Raw genomic sequence first — 17,508 nt, 5'->3', positions numbered from 1 at the left:
TAACTTTTTTAGTAATCTCTCACTGTGGAAAGAAACTTAAAGATAGGCTATGTGAATAAAAGTAGCTTAGGTCAAATTGTTGATTAAGGGTATCCAAACTAGCCTAGGCCTATCAGTGGTGTATTTTAAGTTATTTCAGTAAACTGAATTCTCACATATTCCGATATTTCATTCACCATTTGCTTCAATTTGATAATCAGATGTTAACTTTTTGTCTTTAGGCCCAGATTTACCTAGGCTCGTCTGCATATTTACCAGTAGGTCTCCACAGCAGTAGATGGCAGTAGAGAAAGGAAAAACAAATCAATTTCCATTTTAACGAGCAGTGACATCAGTGTAGAAGAAGCTTTGCAAAACAACAGTGCTGACAAAGTCGATGTAGCCTGTCGGAAAGGAGTGGTTAGACACGATTGCCCAGCTGAAGTGAAATAGCAGTGAGTGATATGCTCCTCTTAAAGAATTTCAAGAATAGAAGAACTGAAATATCAGCCTTTCGTCAGTTGGTCACTTTTATGGTTTGATTGTACACGGCAAAAGGTATGAAATGTTAAACCACGCTAGTTAGCTATCTATTTTTTGACGTTATCGATGCTAACGTAATGTATCCCACCTGTAATGATTTTGATGTCTCAACGTGTAATTGTACCAAATTGTGTGTGCCTAATATTGGAATTAAAAACGGATAGCCGCTAGCAGCTAGTGGGTTGTGAAAGTAATTAACTCATTGGAAGTTTGGCTTTAGGTGCTCGCTACCGCCATGAATGTTAAATAAACGTCGGTAAAGTGCGTGTTCGATTAAAATAAACTTAGTAGGCCTAAGTAAACCCCACAGATACCTCGGACTCCTAGAACAATATACTAGTTAACATAGTTCAGAGGTGCCTGTATGTGTCTGTGTTACCATCGGTTAGGTTCCAGTCTCTTTTGGTGCAGTCAATGTAAACTTTTGCACAAATGCACGTCAGCTGGTGATTGAGAATTTGTTCGGACGATGCACATGAACATCAGCTGAGAGTGATTGTGCTCGGGTCACAGTCCATCTCAGCAGTATCATTGTTTCAATTCATCATGAGAGATGAGATTAGGCCGCAAACATGGGCGACCCTCACCGTTATACAAACAATGGTTGTGTTGTGCTCCATAGCTGCACACTCTGTACTTTTCACAATTAAATGTTCCATGTTATTTTTTTAGGTACCCATCAAACGGGTGGGTGAAGTGGTGACAGCTAATGGGAACTCACTGGTCTCAAGACAACCGGACTCTCCTAAATCAGTCCGACCACAGGGGCAGGACAAGCCAAGGCTATCAGGCAGATGATGATGACTCCTTGGATGGCCTGGATAGACAGGAAGACATTGCACAGTTTCCTTATGTTGAGTTCACCGGACGAGACAGCATTACATGTCCAACTTGCCAAGGCACTGGGCGAATCCCCTCAGGTTAGTTTTGTGCAGGTTAATTTCTGTGTGTTTGTGTTGTGCTTTCTGCAAACACCATGGACTTGTACTACTTCCACGTTTGACCTTTATTCCCTGAGAACCAGTTACATTTTTTGGTAATTTAGTTTGTGACATGACCTCTTATTGACGGATGAAAATAGATGTTCCCTATATCAAGTGCTTCAGCGCCTGATTGTTAATGCTCTTCAGCATGTTGTTTGTTGACTCACCTGAAGATTTGTATGTTACATTGTTGTCTAAATTTAAGTTACGGTAGTTCCAGTAATGCTGTATTCTCTTTTGTGTATTCTCTCTGTTTGTGTTGCAGATCAGATAAATGAGCTGGTTGCCTTGATTCCATACAGCGATCAGAGGCTTCGTCCTCAAAGAACGTAAGTTGCATTTCTGTTGTCTGTTTCATGCATGACTATTTTTCTATCTCTACCTGATGGAATTTACATAACAGTTGATTTTAAAATTGAATATTCCAACCTTTGTAAATATCACTATGTACATAGAGGACAAGTATTCATTATTGGTCAGCTGGAGGAGTCCAGTAGGTGGCGCTAGTTTCAGGTGGTGTTGTGGTGTTTTGACAGGAAACTGTATGTGGTGCTCTCTGTGGTGCTGTGTCTGCTGGCCTCCTCGCTGGTGGCCTTCTTCCTGTTCCCTCGCTCTGTGGGAGTGGATGATGATGGCATTCGCACAGTCACCGTGCACTTTGACCATAACAACAGCAGAGTGCTCATTAACATGACGGTGAGCCTCTCCCTCAACAGTCAACCTCAAAAGGCACCCACTGTCAGTGATGGAGCAGAAATCTTTAGTGTTTAGAAATACTCATCAGTAGATCCATTTGATCAATTGAGTATAGCTTGGTCATCAAAAAAAGGGCTAAGTTATCAGCAGTTTTGGGAAGTAGGTTAAACAAGATTAAATAGTTGCAATTCTTTCTTGCATCACAATCAGACCAAAAGGATATTGTTAAAGAAGAAATCCATAGATGAATGTCTGATCACATGAAGAGGGAGCTTTCATACAAATTCCTATTTGTGATTTAAAGGTGACACAGAATGGAAATCATTTTTTTCTTGGTTTTTATGAATTATGAGAGGTTGTGCATAAACAAAGAGCTATCATGAACATGAGGCATGGTTGTGCCCTCCTTCAAATGAAAATCTTGAACTTAGAAATAGACATATTGGGCATAAAAAATTGGCATATTAGAAAAGAGCCTGCTTGTGATGTCAGACATCGCAAAGCCATTGGAGTTCACTTGGGGTTGCCAAAGAGGGTGCCATTTAGTCAAACAGACCATTTCAATACCCAGCCTAAATATACGGTTTTAATTAGTCTTGTAAAATTGCAATTGAGTGTATTTTTTTTAAATCAAAGTTGAATATATTAACATCAGAGAACACAGTGCAATACTCAATTCATCCATTCTATGTCCTCTTTAAATGAGCATTGCCAGTGATCTTATGATCTCTGATTCTGTCACTCTCCAGAGCTCTTTGAACTTCAGCAACTCCAATTTCTTCACGGTGCTGGTGGACAGCATAACCTGTCAGGTGCTCTACATGAAGACGGTCATAGGGACCCAGCAGCTGGACAATGTCATCCGGATTAAGCCCCTTAGTCAGAGACAGGTATGGAGTCTCAACACTCTCAAACTAGAAAAACACTCAGAGAGCGCAGACCTCCACCTGTATTGTTCTTCCTAGGTTGTCATACATTTTCACCTAAAAACTATTCAGATCGCCACCACGTGGCCATACCATGCCATTACACCACTAAACGAAACACATAAATGGCTCCGGAATCCCGTTGGTGTTACAGATCACTCCCAAAAGAGTTCCTTCCTTGGGTCATGTCTGACCTTCCCTGAAAATTTCATCGTAATCCATCCATCACTTTTTGAGTGATCTTGCAGACAGACAGAACTTTATAGAGTGTTTATCTTCCCCAGGTGAACTTCACTGTTAGTATGGAGATCAGTGGGAGTCTCTCTTATGTCTAGTAAGTATGTTCCCTTCCACATTAGAACACAGAGTGCAAATGAAAGGACGTGCATTCATACCCCCTGACTTGTTCCTCTTGCTCTTTCCAGTGCCTTCTGCACCATGGCCAGCATTAAGGTTCACAACATCGTCGTCTTCATGCAGTAAGTTCTTCTCCATCAGTGTATCTCTGAAAATATTACTGACATCTGTTCCTTCAAATTCAATCCATTACTCTATTTTCCTTTTTTCCTTTTCATTTCATCTTTGTTCTATGTGAGAATCTATTATCAGTCCTGGGTACTGTGCTAATACGCTTAATCTCTCCTCCTGCAGGACCTCTGTTAAAACATCCCATATGGTCCGCAGCACCCAGAACACTCTAGAGGCCTATCGATACATCGACTGTGGTTCAAACTCTACAGTGCACCAGTCCTCTGCCATCTTATGGTCTGATCCACATCGCAAACCCAGCATCCGCCTGCTGAGCTAAAAAAAAGAGAAAAAAAAGACATGGATAGGACATGCATGGTTTGAGATGTCATGTCATCTGCGGACATGGAGGTGGGGTTTGATTTCATATGGTTACCTTCAAGGCTTTGTTTAATTGGTGGCAGAGCAAAAGGGAGTAGTTTTCCGAGATTTAGCTTCTTTGGGCCGGGATGGAACATGGGAACGTGTTGCCTCTGATGAGGTGAGTGCTACTTGAGTTTCTTTTCCTTGAAAAGGCTTTCAGAGCGTTGTTCAGTTGCACACAATACTGCTTTTGTTACTGCTGAATTAGAAACACTTGAACGTTGCTGCTCTTGGCTCTTGGTTGACTCCATTTCAAGAGCCCTTCCCTTTAGAGTAGGGCATGGTCCAGGAAATGAGTACGTCAGTATGATCTGGATGACTGATAATGAACGGTGCCAATTCTGAGCAAAGAATCTCGTGTTAAATTGGCATTCAGGCTTGATGAATTTGATAATTTTCACTGGTTTTTGATCAAGTATAGTAAGCTTTCTGATTTGAAGTTGATGAAATGTTCATTATTTGTTTTTAAAGCTTTCAACAAGTATCTTCAACTGGACAAGCTCATGTCCTCAGCCTAACTCCAGTTATCATTTCTACTGTGTGGCACTGTACAGTTTTACTAACTAAAATCTGCTTTTTCATACTGATTTGATAGGAAAGACTGCTGTTTTTTTCTTTCTTGAATAATATATCCAAAGATCATTTTGCCTGTGTTTACACAAAAAAACTTACTTTTTCACTATTTACATATCAATGTTAGACTGATAGGACTTTGTGCTGTTTCTGATCTGGTTGTGCCAGTTGTAGTCAGAGTTGTTACTGATGCTTAGTGAGGTGTTACTGATGTTGCATCATGTGACTTTGCAAAATAAGAAAATGACCACTGTTGGTAACTGTCTCAAATGGTTATTGTTGGTGTTGCTTGCTTGTCTCCAGTAAGACCAAACACACACTTTAAACTATGCAAAGTTTACCAATGAGCAATATTATATTTATTTATAGAGATTTTATTTGTCAAAATTGAACTTGAAGATTTGTCATATAATGCTAAATTATAAATTAAAAGTGAAATGTGGAATTTTGAAAGAGAATGGTACTTTGATGTTTACAGAAAAAAATAAGCTGATCATTAAGATTCCTTGACATGCAATGTTTTATACTGAAAAAGGAAAAAATGTGTGTTCTACCATAGTGTGTTATGTGAAAAAGGGAAAGGCCAATAAATAAAGTTCTCTAATAAATGAAAATGGTTTTCATTTCTCATTTGTTTTTCCCTGGTGTGCTTAATCTCCACTTTTAAATATACAATCTTGAGAAATACTCCAGTCAGTGCATTTAGGTACCACAACTTTACATTTCTTTATTATTTACCTCATTTATGCATATATGTCAAAAATAACACATGATATAAATTCCTTTTTCTTATGTTTCTTGCCTCTTACACTTTCCAGATGAGCTGCATATGGGAAATATATTACTACATACAAAGACCAAAACAGACCACAATATATTAAACCTGTCATAGACATGTTTCCTTCTACAGTATCTGTCGTGCACACAAAACCCCTAATCCTGCAAATTAAATACAAGAAGCTTATAAAGTAGGATGTAAAGCTTTAATACAAACAAGTGCTCTGTAAATGTCTTTGGTTAAGTAAAAAACTTTGGCCACTCTTATCTTCATGTTCATACAATTATATAAAAATCATAGTTCAGAGCTACCTGTGAATACTTCTTTTGGCTAGTACTCTCTTGGTTACAGAGATTTATACATGTGTATGGTTGAGTGACGAAAACCTTGATGCCATATACCTATACTGAGACCGACATACTAGTGATATATTGCTTGTATGTAATACCATAGGCAAAGGAATGGTGGACCTCTCCAATGTCTTCTTCACTGTAAATACTGTATATCCATGACTGGGGTCAGCAGTATTTCCCCCCTGGTGTTAGAACTGGACTAACCTTGAGACTGAACAGCTGTTTCAGTGTAATGTGTACTCTGAGTAATAGCCCTTGCAGCAAGCCTTGCTTCCTCATGACTACGCTTCAGCTTAACCCCCAATATGAGAATAGTTAGGCAGTGAGTAGGTAACCAACGGTGCATACATTATGCCCATACAACCTCACATTCATCTTTTTCCTCTTTAGCACATTTCTTAGCCAGGCTAAGGTATTTGACCTTGGACTTTCCCCAACATCAGTGACTCTTCCCCAAGAATTTTTGGGGCTCATGTTAAGAGCACCCACATCACAGACTCTGCCCCTCTTTGGTAAGCCAGCACACTAACACACTCTCAAACCTTCAGTAACACTTCCTTTGGACCTCAACCAAAGCTCATGTTCATATATTACAATGATTGTCTATAAAGGTTTATTTACATAAATACATATCCACTCCTCTTGCAGTCAGAAGAGCTGGTTCCGCCTCACATCTAGACCTTGTTTAAAACCCACAAGGCTGACCGTTTTTGTCTTTCACTTAAACTGTATAACTAACAAAATAGCTTTGCCTCCATGTCAATGAATGCCCATAATGTATTCAATCAGGGAATTTGGCTGTTCTGCTTGACAGTGCTTTTGGTGTTTAAACTGTAAGCTTCAGGAACTAGTGTGTGTTTCTGCGTGAAGCACAGAGTGGAAGATGGCTGTGATCAAACCATTGGGCAGACTTGGCTCGGCTTGTGAAGCTGTGGCAGAGAACGGCCCCCGGCTGGGGAGACGGCCTCCGGTCTTCATCCCATCCTCTCCTCTCCTCTCCTCTGCTCTGCTCTACCTGCGCTGGGGGGCCAGCATCACTTTATTGATGAAGTTGACGATGGCAGAAGCCGGCTGCTCTGGGTCCAGCTCCGCAAACAGGTGGCACACGTTCTCCGCCACACTCCCCGGCTTCTTCGCCACGAAGCCAAACACTCTGGAGATGAAGGTATTCAAAGAGGACATTGACATGGTTGCAGAAAAAAGAAATCATGAACTATCGCGAAAAAAGGTAGATTAACCGTTCCCATTTCATTAACCTTTCCCATTGCTAATCTATTAGCAAATCACAGACTGTGTAGCAATAAACACCCATGATACCTGAGAATATTAGCCAAGGTCAAAATAATCAAACGTATACTGACTGAATAAAGCCACATGTGGTGCTGGTAGCAGTACTTAGCAACTTAGCAATACTCTCTGTATATTCAATCTAGGGAGATAATAAAGTTTATTATCAGTCAGCACATTTCTTAAATCAAAGTAATAAAAATGATTTAAGAAAGTCAAAGCACTGTGAGATGACGCAAAGCCTATTCTAACTGCAACAGAGAAAAGGAAAGACAGAGGCATATCCACAGAGCACTTACTTAGACGTCGTGCTCTCTGAGTTAGTCCACCTGAAGCGAGGAGGAGCAGACAGAGAGACGAGACTCAGAAACACGCATGCTCTCGCATCCTCGCATCCCCATCCACACAGAACAAGCACAGGGGCACTGGACAGGCACAGTCCAAGCTTTTACACACACACACACACACACACACACACACACACACACACACACACACACACACACACACACACTCACACATACCATTTGCTGTTTTTGTGCTGCTCACTTACATTTTCACATTCTGAATCATCTACTCTACTTAAACCTTCTGTTAAAGAGTGGCCTTGCCAAAAAATGATGATGTATAATCCTGTCACTGCCAAATTTAAAGTCCATAAATTCAGACTTTTTGCGTAACTTAATGTGATTAAATGTGTTTTTGTGTTTATGTGATTAGGTTATTCCTCCCCAATGTCTTATTCCCCTCAGTCGTACCATCCACACACACACACACACACACACACAGTACATACACACAGAGACAAGGCAGCCAGCACTAGACCATGCAGCAGCATACTGTGAGTAATGACTGACAGATGACTGTTAATACCATTCCAAAATGAGGGGGTGCATGTAGTAAGACTGGTTGACCATCTTTCCATTTCATGTTCAATACTTTAAATGAAGAGAGACTGCTTTGCTCTACAAGGACCATTATCATGTATCATTGAACCATTCTGTCTAAATCACAACTTAGTCATCAGAAAAGATGTTATAAAAGATGTTATTGGTTACTGAAGTGCACCTCCTAACATTTACAAATCGAGGGCTGAGAACCAAAAGGGCATAAGTGACATTTCACCAACTTTACAGGAGAGCCAAAACAAATCTAACTGCTTCTATATGTTCACAGTTAAAGACCTTTGGTTTTTGTTCAATAACGTTATATTTATAAATATTTTACTTCTATAATTTCAGTTAGAAAGAGCTCATCAAGAGCTTTCAGGTGATATGTATAACTCAATTTTTACCAAAATCACTCAAACCACTTACACCTCCTTTGGTTCTCAGCCCTCGAAATATCTCCTAAGGTTTCTCCCAAAATAATGTCTCAGATGTATTTATTATTCTAATAACAAACATACAGCGTAATGCTGTTTTTATGTCCACTGCGAGCATGAAGCCTCATCGAGGGCCTTAGTTGTCTGAACCTACCTTCGGTCCTGTGGGTCAACGCTGCTGAATGTGACGCTGTTGAGAGGATAGTGTCTCCTGAAGAACACCCTGAGAAGAGGCCATTGAATACTGATGTTTAGCAACAAGTTTAGAGTTAAGCAGCATTCACACCAAGAATGATACCGATAACCATAACGATAAAAGCGTCCACACTGGCCAATGATTAGAAAATGCTCTCATCGTATTAATGAATGTGATGGCTAAAACATTATAGGCTCTGATTGGCTGTTAGCTTTTTATCGTTCTCAAATCGTTCTGAAAGTGATTCTCAACAGTATCGTTCTTCATGTCTTTATCGTTATAGTTTATGTGTGAACATCGTCATTCACATTAGCGAGAAAAATATTTGTTTATAGTTATCGTTATAGTTATCGTTCTTGGTGTGTGAACGACCCTTTAATGTCAGTAACCTGACATTATGTACCATGGCCTGCTTCACTGTGAAATGTCATTTTATTGCAGAGTGACTTGTGTGCAGATGTTGTGTACTTTACCTGCGCTGGCTGTCTGTGAGAGTGATGCCCTGGGCGGACACCTTAAAATGAACCACGGTGGCAGCTGGTCTCGGACTTCGGGACAAGGTTGCAGCTGTGGCTTTGGCGATGGCCTGGGGTCCGGTCAGTGACTCGGTCTCCACAGAGTTCAGGTACAGCACATTACAGGCTATCCAGGGGAGAGGACACTAGTTAGGCTCTTCCTGATCAAAAGCATGCTATCAAAACAGGAGTCTTATTTACATCCTAAGCTATCCCTGAGCAGGCTCTCACCTGCGCCCTGTTTGAGCAGGTCTGCAGCTGTGCTCAGGTTGCTGACTGGCTGCACCTCCTGGATGTCTCCTAGCAGGTCTGGAACAACAAGGTGCATTGGCATGAGTGAAGATGATGACATTGGCTAAATCCTTGGTGCTGGGTGTAAGCAAGCAAACGGCATGACAAGGGAGGCTGTGTCTCCCCCACTGCGGCATTGTTTACCTTTCTCTGGGATGCGAAGAGCACAGGGCAGGGAGATAGGAGTGATGGAATGCTGATATACAAGAGCAGACAGACTGCCTGGAAAGACAGATAAACAGTCCTCTACAATCAAATGCATGTTATGATCTAAAAAAAAAGTGATGATATCTCTACAACTGGTTTTAGCCCGAGTCTCTAAACAGGAATCTCTAAACATACTCTGTGGCAGTGAACACCCAAACCAGCCCTTTGAGTAGACAAAGCATGTTAAAAACAAATAACCAACCTCCATCAAGCGCAGTCAGCATAGCATGCCATGCCGGCATGTTTGCATTGCGCAAAACCCACCATGGCCTATAAACAGCTGTACAAAACAACCCCGGTAGCTTCAGCTGGTTAACCATCAAATGATAGGTTGTCCTTACCAAAATAGGGCTCGTTCTGGCATCCCTTTATCTTAACTCCTCGAGGACCAGTCTCAATCAGGAAATGCCGCACTAGCTGTTCCAAAGGATCAGCTACTTTGAGAGAGAGAGAGATAGAGAGAGAGAGAGAGAGAGAGTGTGAATAACAATGGAACATTCCAGCATTGTCTGAGCACATCTCAGAATAAGAAAGCAAAGATATCTAGTTGTGCTATACACCTGTGCACTAATGTATGTCTTGGCTCATGAATGGGATGTGTTCATTTCAACATCACGGGAATAAGAAGAGAGAGATGCTAAGTGTACCTTTGTTATTGTGGCTGTTTACATTGGCCGGTGGAGTGGCCACCTTCAGTGCAAGGCCGTAGGCCCCTTGAAATGAGTTGCTGTCCCGGATCAAAAACACCCCAGGCTCTCTCTCTTTAAGCGCACCAATAGCTGTGGAGAAAGTAACATTCGTGTTTATCTAACCCAGTGTGTGCGAGCATTTGCCTGTCAGGACTTGACTTTCAGGATAAATATATTATATATGTATTTAGTTACCTTGGTCTCTGGAGATGCCTGGCTTATACCAAAAGCGGGAGCTGTCCTGCACAAATTTGACGCTGACTCTGTTGCCCAGCTCCTCCTCGCTCATGGCTCCTTCGCTTGGGCTGGCCGGCAGGGCCACCTCGCCCACGGACGGGGAGAAGGTGACGTGGTGCTGGCCCGACTGCTGACTCCCCGTCGCCGGCCTCAGGGAGCCCAGCCTTCCGTTGGGGGAGCCGGGCAGCGCGCCCTGGCGCCGCTTCTCCGGCAGCGGAGGCTGCGGGGCCGCGCTGCCCGGGTGTCCCGAGTAGGGGCCCAGAGAGCCGGCCGGCTGGTAGTAGCCAGAGGTCAGCGGGAAGGTGGGGGTGGAGTGCCCCTCCGACGAGGCCGAGGGCGATCCGCGGGCGCTGCTGGCGATGCCCTCCATGCTGGAGTAGTGCTGCGGGTGGTGCCCCGCCAGCGGCTCGGCGGCCAGCATGAGCCTGCGGCCCAGTGTGGCAAAGCCCGGCACGGGCGGCTCGGCGGTGGGGGAGCCCTCCTCCTGGCTGCCGCGGGGGGGCGAGGAGGGCGCCGAGTCGGCTTTGGGGAACACGGCCTCTGGCACGCAGGAGCCGTTGCTGACGGGCTGGACCGGGGCGGGCGCGAGCGTGGGCACGGGCGAGGCTGGGGCAGAGGAGAGGCCGGCGGAGTCGGGTCCTGCCCGCGAGGTCGTCGAGGCCGCTGCGTCCGTCTGAGGCTGAGGGGCCTGTGCGCTGTGCCCTGGCGGGAGTGCTGCGGCGGGGGCAGTGTGGTGCTGGGGGTGGTCTGGGGGCACGACGGCCATTAGTGCGGGCTGGTTCGGGGGGGCGGCCGGTGAGCTGCGGGTCTCTTGCACCTCTGGACTGAGTGAGGAGGGGCAAAGGGTCTCGGGAGCTGCCTGTGTGGGGGTGCAGGGGTCAGTGCTGGGGGCCTCACTGTCTTTGGAGCCCTGACTGGGGCTGTGAGGTTCCCGAGGAGCAGGCTGGGGTCTGGCAGGAGACTGGGGCTGGGGCTGGGACTGGGGTTGGGGTTGGGGCTGGACTGTTGCGCTGTCACTCAGAGCCTCCTTAGTGCGCACCTCACTGTCACGAGCTGCCAAGCTGGGGCTGAGACAGAAACACAACTCTCTTTAGACATCTGTTATCTGTCGCAAACGTTCATCGACTCTGATCACAACAGTGGAAAAACGATATCAACAATATCGATATCATTATCAATATGGCACTTCACCTCTCTTGTGTCCGCAGAGGGCTGCTGGTGTGGACTGGGGTGGGAGGTCCAGACATATCTGACGGTGTGGAGCAGGGAATGTGTGTTTCTCTGTGGATCCCCCTCAAGGCCACGTGGTTCATGTGGTCCCGCCAGTGAGCACCCTCAATTATGGTTGTGTGGCCATCTGACGAAAAGCAAAAACATTCACAAAGACGTGAGGCCAGTCATTAGAGAGAAAGCCCACGAGACCAAAACCCTTTAGGTGACCTCAATAAGCACAAAGCCAAGATAAGCAGAGAATGGGAACGTAAGCCACTGATGAAATTTATATCATAATAATAAAGTGCTCCGTGCCCAGCTGTGCCAAGCACCGCTGGTGGAGATAAAAAGCCACGAAAACCACTAACTGCCAAAACGATCACAAGTTTGTTCATCACTTTAAAATCCACTCAATCCACCTGCAATATCATGGAAGTTATAAGAATATAATTGACTAGGGGGGAAAAAAAAATGACTGTTTGAGTTAAGTCACAAGGTTCTTCCAAAACATCCAATATAGAGGACTAAAAATGGCACCCACCGGTATGCGTGTCGGGAGGATAGTGTTGCGAGTGGCTCTCGGGGTGGCTGGAGGGTCCATGGCAGTTGGCAGGAGGGGGCAGAGGAGAGGTGGACTCGGACTGGTAGCCCGAGGCGTAGCCCCTGCTCTCTGAGGGGGAGGGCTGGTAGGGGGAGCAGGGGCAGGCCTGCCGCGGGGTCTGGTAGCCGCCGCCGCTGCTGCTGTACTTCATGTCCAGGTGCGAGTAGGTGTGCGAGTGCGTGGGCTCCGGGTAGGCCGGGTGGCCGGACGGCAAGGGGTCGAAGGTGAAGGCGGGCAGCTCGTGGCCCTGGGGCCCGTAGCCGGCCACGGTGGCGCGGCGGTGCCAGTAGTCGGCCTCGCGCTCCCACTGCAGGTCGGCGTCGCGCTCGCGCTCCCAGTGCAGCGACACCTCGCGGCCGCGCCGCAGGCCCTCGCGCTCCCAGGGCAGCGCGTGGAACGCCGAGTCGTCCCGCCGGACGCAGCAGTCCCGGCACGGGCAGCCGGGCGGGCCCAGGCCGTCCAGCAGCATGACGTCGTGGTGGTAGGGCGCGGGGGGCTTGGCGTGGTGCGCGTGCGGGTGACCGTGAGACGCGGGGTGCGGCGGGTACGGCAGGTAGTCGTCCGCCCGGCACAGCAGACGCCCGGGGGCGGAGAGGCCGTGGGGGTTGTCCTGGCCGGGGTACGGGCACATGTGCCGGGAGGGCCCCTCGGAACAGCTGCGGTGCAGGTAGTGCGGGGCCCCCTGCTGGCGATCCCACAGCAGGTCAGGAGGGGGCAGAGACTGGTGCGAGTGGGCACTGTGGTGCTGGCACATGCCCATGAGGCCTGGTGGCGGGCCGCCGGAGTGCCCGTTGGTGCCGGACGGCCTGTCCAGGCAGTAGCCATTGGGCAGGTGGTGCGGGCGGTCGCAGGTGGGCTCGGCGCAGTGCTGGGAGCGGTAGCCCGCGCGGCAGGAGCACGAGCGGCTCAGCCGAAGGGTGCCCGCGCCGCGCTCGGGCGCCAGGACCGGGTCGCCGTCGTCCAGGATGGCCGTCTCGCGCTCCCGCTGGTCTCGTCCGCCGGCCCGGTCGCCCTCGATGCCCCCCAGTAGCCGCTCCAGGTCCTCGCGCTCCTGCTGGGTGGGCGGCGGCGGGCGCGGCGGGTCCTCGATGCGCTCGGCGACCGCCGAGGAGTGACCCGAGTCGGAGCTGACCGACAGCAGTTGGCTGGGCCGCTCTTCGGCAGCGCTGCACGGCAGGCTCCCATTGGTGGAGGTGAGCGACCCAGAGCCAGCGGCACGCCTCTTCTTCACCTGGGCATACAGACTGCCGTCCAATGGGCCGCGAGTATGGCCAATATCTATATAAGGGCACAGGATCTTAATTAGACAGCAACCTCAAACCACAACACTGGTCATACTGGCTGATACACAAACATGACTTATAATAAAGTCATTAAGTTTTTTGTGGTTATCATGGTTTATTATACTATAAACTACTACGTCTCCCAAGTCAGGATCTGTCTCTAGTTGGACTCTACCTTCCAAGTGCTGCACTCTACCTTCCAAGCTGTCCTGATGCCTCTGGTTGAAATTCTCATAAGAGTCCCAACGCACCACTGGGTCTGATGTGTTATAGTCGACGGTCACCGCGGGGTCATTCCTCTGGTACTCCCGACCTGACAGCAGTGAGGAAATTGACCCATGACTTTAGAGAAACATCAGCCAGACAAGTACCAAAAAAGTACTGTAGCTATTTATGTCACGTTGTTAAACTCTAGTGTACAGTAGTCTAACTCCTGTGTCCTTTTAAAGATCTTTGTCTTTAAAAGTCATATTATAATAGGTATTGTTCATGAGAGAAGTGAGTACACGCCCCAACCTTTCATCTTCTCTGGTCCAGAGGAAAACACAAACTCCACTGTTGCATCAGAGGGAAATCTTTCATCTGCACAGAGAGGAGAACAATGCAGTGAAAGTGTCACTTACACGATTAGAGCATTGTGTCACATTAGTGCAATCGTTATGCTTGGCACGCCCTTTCTCTAGGACCACACAGCATTTCATAGCTGGACTTTCTCAGTGTTGGTGTGGATGGCTGAGGATCATTAACAGTGGATCTTAATTAAGTTAACTGACTGTTGACATTTTTGACATTCTATGACGGTATCAAGTCAAGTCAAGTCAAGTTTATTTATATAGCACATTTCATACACAGAGGTCATTCAATGTGCTTTACATAAACAAAAACAGTAATAGCAGATAAAAGCATAGATGGGCGAAGAGTAATTAAAAAGAGATCATGATAAATCATAAAACATAAAACATAAAACATGAAAACGACATTTTTGACATTCTGACTGGTATGAGTCTACACTCATGTTGGCTCTACCTTGTCCATGGACATCGTTATTTGCTGGATAAACAAATAGTGTGCGCGCAACAGAGGAAAAGTGCTTTAGTGTTGCTTTAATAGTGGATCTTAAGTGAACTGACTGTTGACATTTTTGACATTCTATATCGTTATAGTTATCGTTCTTGGTGTGAACGACCCTTAATGACTGGCATGAGTCTACACCCACTTTGGGTGTGTCAAATAAAGCCTACCCGAGCAGGCATCATCCAGCTCCCCTTTCCCGAACCAGAGCTGCGCCCCGTGGATGGTGCAGGTGTGAAACTGCAGCCGGAACACGGTGTCCCTCTCTGCGTTCTGCACCCGTCTGTGGTAGCACTTCACCTGCAGGGGGCGCCAGAGTAAGACACACGCAAAGGAGGGTCAGAGGTGGAGAGTGTGGCTGAGGTGAGCACATGATGTGAGTATGTGGGCACAAACTGGACATGAGGGAGTGTGAGAGGTGAGAATTCAAGTCACAGAGGAGTGAATAGGTAAATGTGTAGGGGTAGGAAAGGATAGAGAAAGCAGATATAATGGAGAAAACATCCCTCTGTGTGTGGCCGACGCCAGACAGCTGTTAAGCGACTGCCAGGAGCAGAGCTTGATCACGAGTGTAAAAATAGAAAAACACAACTCATCCAGCCACATAAATACAACACCAACCATTATGTCTCCTTTTAGTAGCAGTGCAGGTTCTATGGTAACACACAGTCGTCTTCCTCCTGAGCCTTGCAGGTCACTATGAGAGACACACACACACACACACACACACACATACACATAAACATAGATCGCTGAAACATTGCCTAGCTGTTTCCTTTCTTGAAATGAAAGAAAACTCTAAAACTCTAAAAAGAAGCAGGTTGTTGAGTCTCACCCTGCAGAAATCTATCACACACACAGACACCAATTAATTTTCATTCGAGCCCTCCATTTGAAAAGGGATCAAATTCCTCTGATGAACCTTACAAACGTTATTAGTAATTTCATTTGATGCCAATTTAATTTGTGTGCACTTGACAGACACTTACTATATTCCAGATGTGTAGACCAGCTGCATGGACTGATATATCTTGAGGAATGGAAAATATCCTGGGAGAGGAAGGAGGCAAGAGGGATGTTAGACACTGAGGAATGTGCTGAGCCTCCCATCTCCTCCTCCTTGATTGCTTCAGTTTAAAAAGTTAGAGACATCATGCTGAGGGATCGCAGATGATAAGCCAGCTCAAAATTTAGACCTTTAGCAGATCTGTCTTAATCAAGATAGATGAATCCGTTCCATCTACATGCTGCTAAGGCTGAGAAGAATACTCAGTAGAACTCAGGAGATAACTGATCGTCTGTAGTGGAAGTGGCAGCTCACCTCCGTCTGCCTGGAAGTTGGGGATGGTGGGGATGAGGACCTGGTGGAGGAACAGGGGGCTGCTGTTCATCTTGATGGCCCCTGAGAGGAGACCTCCAAAGTAGTAGATGTACCTGCAGGCAGGAGGCCACTGTTAACTGTCCAGTTCCTCACGCAATTAGATAGACAGTGGAGATGTGCAGGAGATATGGGCAGTAGAGATGTGCAATAGGGATGGACAGTAGAGATGTGCAATAGCGATGTACAGTAGAGATGTGTAGTGGAGATGGACAATGGAGATGTGTAGTGGAGATGGACAATAGAGATGCGCAGTGGAGATGGACAAAAGAGATGGACAATAGAGATGTGCAATGGAGATTTGCAATACAGATGTGTAGTGGAGATGGACAATAGAGATGGACAATAGAGATGGACAGTGGAGATGGACATGGACATGGGTGAGGTGTCGTTGAGGGGAGGACTGACCTGTTCTGTGAGGGCTGGAGGGAGGAGGACACCTTGTCTTCACAGAACTTCCTCATGGCCAGCGTGCTCAGAGCTTGGTCTGCCCTGCTTACACACACGCACACACATGCACACACACACACACACACACACACACACACACACACACACACACACACACACACACACACACACACACACACACACACACACACACACACACACACACACACACACACACACACACACACACACACACACACACACACACACACACACACACACACACACACACACATAAACATAGATCGCTGAAACATTGCCCAGCTGGTTCCTTTCTTGACATGAAAGAAAACTCTAAAACTCTAAAAAGAAGAAAGCTGGTTGTTGAGTCTCACCCTGCAGAGATCTTGCTGTAGTGCATGTAGGCTGCAATGATGACTCCGGTTTTACCTTTGTTGCCCTGCAGTCAGGAATAGAACACGCATGAGTATCTTTTCATCTCAGGTTTGCACACAGAAATACTGACAATTTATACACAAATTATGAAAAGTAAGAACACAAAACACAACATGCCACAACACCACTGGAATCAAAGGCGTTATATTTGAGTGTAACTATTCTAAGCTGTGTAAACAATGCTGTGTTCTGCTGAAGCCCTGGAGAGGTGTGAGGTGTTGGTCATTGGGCTTGACCTCCGAGTCGGGGTCACCTATAGCCCCGTCCTCCACCTCCACCTCCACAGGGGAGCCCTGAGAGACACATCTGACCCCCTAACCTTGCAATGCAGCACCACCACATGCTGGGGGTCGGAGTTCAGCCAGGTCTCCATGGCCTTGCACATGGCGCAGATTTTGTCGAGGGGCGGAGCGTGGAGGTCGGGCCAGCCAAAGTCATGGACCTGCGGCAGAGAAGGCAAGGGGGCAGCGCAGGGATTAGGAACATTCTCGCCAGATTACGCCCGCTAATTACAGGACAAGGCTGGGACGTAGAGGGCCACACAGCGCACAGAGGCCACGACCTCACCTTTGGGTTCAGGCGGGTGATGTCATGCCTTCTCTCGGAGAGGTTGAGAAGCTGAGGAAAGAAATAAATAAAAAAATGCAAA

The 17,508-nt window shown here is 46.6% G+C and overlaps 2 protein-coding genes across 9 annotated transcripts in view; one reads left to right on the top strand and one right to left on the bottom strand.

The window, feature by feature from the left end:
- The first annotated feature begins 266 nt into the window (after positions 1 to 266).
- tmem106c (transmembrane protein 106C) lies at positions 267 to 5,219 on the top strand. Of its 2 annotated transcripts, none has more exons than XM_062541149.1 (8): positions 267 to 434; positions 1,195 to 1,442; positions 1,771 to 1,834; positions 2,042 to 2,201; positions 2,951 to 3,091; positions 3,412 to 3,461; positions 3,553 to 3,606; positions 3,779 to 5,219. In XM_062541149.1, the coding sequence occupies exons 2-8, from the start codon at positions 1,232 to 1,234 to the stop codon at positions 3,933 to 3,935; spliced, it is 837 nt and encodes a 278-aa protein (XP_062397133.1). In that variant the 5' UTR covers positions 267 to 434; positions 1,195 to 1,231; the 3' UTR covers positions 3,936 to 5,219. The 2 variants fall into 2 exon arrangements, with proteins under 2 accessions (XP_062397133.1, XP_062397132.1); XM_062541148.1 differs by having other exon boundaries at positions 268 to 537.
- A 73-nt stretch (positions 5,220 to 5,292) lies between these two features.
- The window catches only part of tns2a (tensin 2a), a 32,869-nt gene continuing 20,653 nt past the window's right edge, over positions 5,293 to 17,508 (bottom strand). For 3 of the 7 annotated variants that reach the window (XM_062541140.1, XM_062541144.1, XM_062541145.1), the window contains 21 exons: positions 17,427 to 17,477; positions 17,179 to 17,301; positions 16,799 to 16,863; positions 16,422 to 16,505; positions 15,957 to 16,069; positions 15,625 to 15,685; positions 15,257 to 15,332; positions 14,806 to 14,935; positions 14,081 to 14,146; positions 13,740 to 13,877; positions 12,222 to 13,559; positions 11,660 to 11,825; positions 10,427 to 11,535; positions 10,190 to 10,321; positions 9,884 to 9,979; positions 9,480 to 9,557; positions 9,276 to 9,353; positions 9,003 to 9,171; positions 8,488 to 8,556; positions 7,309 to 7,338; positions 5,293 to 6,875 (listed from right to left, as the gene is read on the bottom strand). In XM_062541140.1, coding sequence (XP_062397124.1) covers positions 6,734 to 6,875; positions 7,309 to 7,338; positions 8,488 to 8,556; positions 9,003 to 9,171; positions 9,276 to 9,353; positions 9,480 to 9,557; positions 9,884 to 9,979; positions 10,190 to 10,321; positions 10,427 to 11,535; positions 11,660 to 11,825; positions 12,222 to 13,559; positions 13,740 to 13,877; positions 14,081 to 14,146; positions 14,806 to 14,935; positions 15,257 to 15,332; positions 15,625 to 15,685; positions 15,957 to 16,069; positions 16,422 to 16,505; positions 16,799 to 16,863; positions 17,179 to 17,301; positions 17,427 to 17,477 — 4,314 coding nt within the window. In that variant the 3' untranslated portion in view covers positions 5,293 to 6,733. The remainder of the gene's footprint in view (positions 6,876 to 7,308; positions 7,339 to 8,487; positions 8,557 to 9,002; positions 9,172 to 9,275; positions 9,354 to 9,479; positions 9,558 to 9,883; positions 9,980 to 10,189; positions 10,322 to 10,426; positions 11,536 to 11,659; positions 11,826 to 12,221; positions 13,560 to 13,739; positions 13,878 to 14,080; positions 14,147 to 14,805; positions 14,936 to 15,256; positions 15,333 to 15,624; positions 15,686 to 15,956; positions 16,070 to 16,421; positions 16,506 to 16,798; positions 16,864 to 17,178; positions 17,302 to 17,426; positions 17,478 to 17,508) is intronic. The other 4 variants (XM_062541141.1, XM_062541142.1, XM_062541146.1 and 1 more) reach the window with 4 other exon arrangements.

This window comes from Sardina pilchardus, chromosome 7, assembly GCF_963854185.1.
Source record: "Sardina pilchardus chromosome 7, fSarPil1.1, whole genome shotgun sequence".
NCBI lineage: Eukaryota > Metazoa > Chordata > Actinopteri > Clupeiformes > Clupeidae > Sardina > Sardina pilchardus.
The sequence above is the reverse complement of the archived record's forward strand: the minus strand, read 5'-3'. Positions and strand labels throughout refer to the sequence as shown.